The 4505-nt window shown below is 48.4% G+C and overlaps 2 protein-coding genes across 2 annotated transcripts; both read right to left on the reverse strand.

Annotated features, from left to right (window-relative positions):
- Positions 1-796: 796 nt before the first annotated feature.
- SARC_13111 (hypothetical protein) lies at positions 797-2197 on the reverse strand (the record flags this gene model as incomplete). Its single annotated transcript, XM_014292764.1, has 1 exon — positions 797-2197. One exon carries the CDS (start codon positions 2195-2197, stop codon positions 998-1000), a length of 1200 nt encoding a protein of 399 aa, XP_014148239.1. The 3' UTR covers positions 797-997.
- A 100-nt stretch (positions 2198-2297) lies between these two features.
- On the reverse strand, positions 2298-2967 carry SARC_13112 (hypothetical protein; the record flags this gene model as incomplete). The annotated part of the gene is made up of 1 exon (XM_014292765.1): positions 2298-2967. A coding segment is annotated over one exon (670 nt), but the record flags the coding sequence as incomplete, so codon positions are not given.
- Positions 2968-4505: the final 1538 nt, after the last annotated feature.

The following is a 4505-nucleotide window of genomic DNA, read 5'->3' on the forward strand; positions in this document are numbered from 1 at the left end:
TATGTATATATAGATATATATTTGTTTAGAGGTCTCGAAACTAACAGAAATAAATCGGTTCATCATTCAGCCGCAAAATTGTCGATAGTCCATTGCGTATTGGTAGCTTCATGGTCTAACTATGAGTATCCATAAAATGATGAATTATCGCAGAAGTCGTAGAATGTAGTTGTAGAATCGTAGAAATTGTAGAGTTCGTAGAAGTATCGGATAATCGTTAAACCTGCCCCAAGAGGTATCTCTCATAGCCTGTGATGGTTGTTCAATATGTATTGGTTCTCTCACTCTAATACTACCTAGGCTCTAGAATATGAATTATCGTATCTCGAGAACCGAGAACAACCGTTCACATCTGAACAATATAGACCAACAATACAGCCACGCACATGTTAATTGATTATTCAGATCACGTCTTGATTCACTACTGGTATTCGTTCTCGCGACGACAAAGTTTCTAGTTACTTCCTCATCAGGGTTCAAATCGCTTTCTCATCAGTAAGCGTACTATTGTCTCATCAGAGTATTAGATTCCCATCAGTAGGCGTAATATTTTCTCATCAGTGTAGTATTTCCTCACCAGTTGGTATATTATTTTCCCATCGTGAGTGTTTATTTTCCATTAGCGCGTGAATATTTTCCATCAGCGAGTGTACTATTTTCCCACCAGCAAAAAGAATATTTTCTCATCAGCGTGTATTATTTCCTCACCAGTCGGTATATTATTTTCCCATCGTGAGTATTTATTGTCCATCAGTGGGCATACTATTTTCTCATTAGGGAGTGAATTATATTCCCATCAGTAATCGGACCATTTTCTCATCGGCGTATATTATCCCCATCAGTCGGTATACTATTTTCCCATCAGTGAGTGTAATATTTTATCAGTGAGTATACTATTTTCTCATTAGTGAGATTATTTTCCCTCAGTGGGTATGCTATTCTATCATCATTGGTGTATTATTTTCCCATCAGCTGGCATACTATTTTCCCGTCAGCATTAGTGACCTTGATAGCTCCCCATCAGGGAGCGTATCGCATCATGCCATCTATATCCACAGCCCTCGATATTCTCTTTAGCATCAACACTGCCTCTTCTCGATCCTTGTCGACCTATAAAATGTAAGCCTGACCCACTGTTACTATAATTTGCTTTGGCATCCTCCGTATCTTTTGCATACCCTCTATCGCTGTTTGTTCTGCTGACATGCTGTCTCTGCCCCTCGCCAACCTCTAGTTCACCGCTACTGTTCGTAGTGCTCGGCGTATTATGTCTATATTTTCTACCTTGTATATTCATCTTGTCGACATTTGCGACATTTGCGACATTAGCGTTTGCGACAATCTGCCACCTCCGGCCCTTGTTCCCTGTCCTGCTGCTGAAATCGGTTGTACTTTCATCACTCGTATTCGAGTATATCTCCATGGATTGATCCGCTCGTTTCAACCCGAACGCGTTGGGCTCTCGCTCACTATGCCATGGGCAACTGTCCCTGCTACTGTGCACTGGGGCATATGTGTTAGTTACATCTGCACAGTCTCCTGTGCTGTTCATACTACCAACGCATCCGTCATACCCAGTACTCTTCACCATCATCTCATCACCTGCGTAGTGAGTCGCCTTTCCATCCGCCCTCGTACCTGGCTCCCTCCCAGAATCCACCACAGCACGCATCCCGGTATGCATCCCGCTATTCGTCCCAGTAAGTTCGCTGGTGTGGGCGCTTTGTAAAGTATCTGCAGAGCTAGCGCTGTCGCCTTCACACGCAAGCCCGCTGTGACCAGAACCCTCTGTCACTGTATGTCTCCGCTGAGCCTCTTTCTCGTCGGCTATCTGCGTGGGGGTGTTCAGCATAGTGTATCTCCGCTCTTTCCCGTCGTCATACACAGCATGCAGTTGGTCATATGAAGCGTCTGACGGGGTTTCAGGGACGACCGAGCTCACAGTCCGGCCATTCAATGCACTCGTTGTGCCTGCGGTAAGCGCCTTGTTGCACACAGTGAACTTGAGGGCACTGCCGGTACTACTGCGCGTTTGAGTGTGGGGCGCCCTGACTACAGACCCAGCGGCGAAGATGTGGCTTAGAAGCGAGGCTTTCCTCGGTGGGGGGGGCGTGTGCGTCTGCGTGCTACTGTAACTCGCTTTCCGCAAGCGCGTGAGGGTATCTGCGGCGTATCGACTGGTGGTGGCTGCGGACATGCCCCGCGCCGGCGGTGGTTGTACCTGTGGCTGTGACTGTGCTATTGCCTTGGGCGTGGCCGGTGGTAACTGTGGATGCAGCGCTTGCGAATCCTTGTTATTAGACAGTTCGGTACTTTCCATACCCGCTCCCCCCCCCCTCGGTCATATCCAGCGTCGACGTCAACATGCTGTTGCTGTATTCACTACTACCCGCCGACCGCATCCCGCAATAGATCATGTTATCTGTAGGACTAATCTCAGCCTTGCTTGTCAAGTCATTCCCCAGGATAGCGAGATTGCTACTGGTACTGAGGCTGGACTCCAGGCCGAGGCTGCTGTGCGCACTCAAGGTGCTGCTACTCTGCCCAGTCGTATTCCACTCCTTCCACTTGGACTTGACTCCGCCGACCAAATTGCCGCTCCGCTCCACAGCCCCTAATCCCAACCCCATACCAAGCTTGCCAAGCCGCGATTTGAACCCCGAAGGTTTGCTGGACAGGTCTGAGCCCGAATTAGAGGCATCTTGGCGCACATTCATGCTCGCAAAATCCGAGACACTCACACTCCTGAACTCGCTGAACAGATCTCTGAGCATCACCTGCAGTCTCCGGAAGGTAGGTCGTTCAGACGGGTCCGGGTCCCAACAGTCCATGCAGATATCATACACGGCATCCGGCATAGTCTCCGGTTGCAGTAGGAACATCCCCGAGAGCTTCTCCCGCAGCATGTAGCCCTGCATGTTCTCTGAGGCCACCAGGTGGGCGTACGGCAGCTTGCCCAGAGAGTACTGTAACGGTGTATGTGTACGTGTGTGTCAAGGGGGTAGGGTAGATAATGAGACGGGTGTTTGAATAGTACTGAAACGGTAGAGGCACGTATCCCGAATTGGGTGGTCGGTGGATGGACAGACAAGAATCCATTCGTATGTTCCGAAAAAATGGCGGATTTCAAATCGTATGAGTGGTAGGTACATACACGAGTGGTAGGTAATACACGAGTGGTAGGTAAATACACGAGTGGTAGGTAAATACACGAGTGGTAGGTAAATGCACGAGTGGTAGGTAAATACACGAGTGGTAGGTAAATACACGAGTGGTAGGTAAATACAATAGTGGTAGGTAAATACACGAGTCGTAGGTAAATACACGAATCGTAGGTAAATATACGAGTGGTAGGTATATACAGGGGTTTCCCATAATGTTGTATATAGTATAAACAGGGGGAAGTACTTGCGGCGCATCTATCAGCCCATCACCAATCCAGGCCCAGCAGCCAGATAGGCTCTGGCTCGGCTATCCCATGTACCGAACATCGACATACCACTTCCCAGACAAAGCACCCAAACATGTACACATCCGACTTCTCCGTGTGCTCGGGATTGTTCCTGCTCAGTGACTCGGGTGCCATGGTACGCATGGGCATGGCCCGTGCGTGTTGATGCTGATAGGTCATGGCGGTGTCTAGGCGACGCGACAGACCTAAATCAGCGATTTTGACATCGTGCATATTCAGCGTGCGGAAGGCTGTAGGAATTGAAAAATAAATATAAATAGGAATGGGTATGGGTATGGGAATGGAAATGGGAATGGGAATGGGAATGGAAATGGGAATGGGAATGGGAATGGAAATGGGAATGGGAATGGGAATGGGAATGGGAATGGAAATGGGAATGGGAATGGGAATGGAAATGGGAATGGAAATGGGAATGGGAATGTGAGTACAGGTAGGCTATGGCGGTGTGTAGGGGACGCATAGGCTCATATTAGGAAGCTTCACATTGTACATATGCTGAAACATCAATATATTTAGGAATGGGAATATGAATAAATTTTGGAATTTGAATGTTGGTTTAGGTAGATACACCCATTGGCTGCTCCAGCATACACACGCTTACAGACAGATGGAGATCCAAACAGAAACACACACACGCAACCACAACTCCTACTTAATCGACACATACGCGTTCAACTCAGCACAACCCAACCCCCAAATACCCACCGCTTAGATCCTTATCAAAGCTCCCCAGTAGTGTGTTGCGCGCGGCTATATCTCGGTGGACAATGCCGTTCTCGGCCAGATGCTCGAGTCCCAAACACGCCTGATGCACAAACCACAGGAACTCGGCATCGGTGTACGGACTCAGACTGCCCGTGGTATCGCTTCTGGCCACAGAGGCGGCCCATTTAAGCTCTTCGTGGAGCGAGCCGTAGTCCATGTACTCCATCACCATGATGGACCCCAGCTCAACATTACCCTCGCACCTGCAGGGAATAGACGCCGAGACTAGGGTCAGGATATGTATGTATAAATACTTATATATGTATGC

This window comes from Sphaeroforma arctica (assembly GCF_001186125.1).
Source record: "Sphaeroforma arctica JP610 unplaced genomic scaffold supercont1.2909, whole genome shotgun sequence".
In the NCBI taxonomy this organism is placed as follows: Eukaryota; class Ichthyosporea; order Ichthyophonida; genus Sphaeroforma; species Sphaeroforma arctica.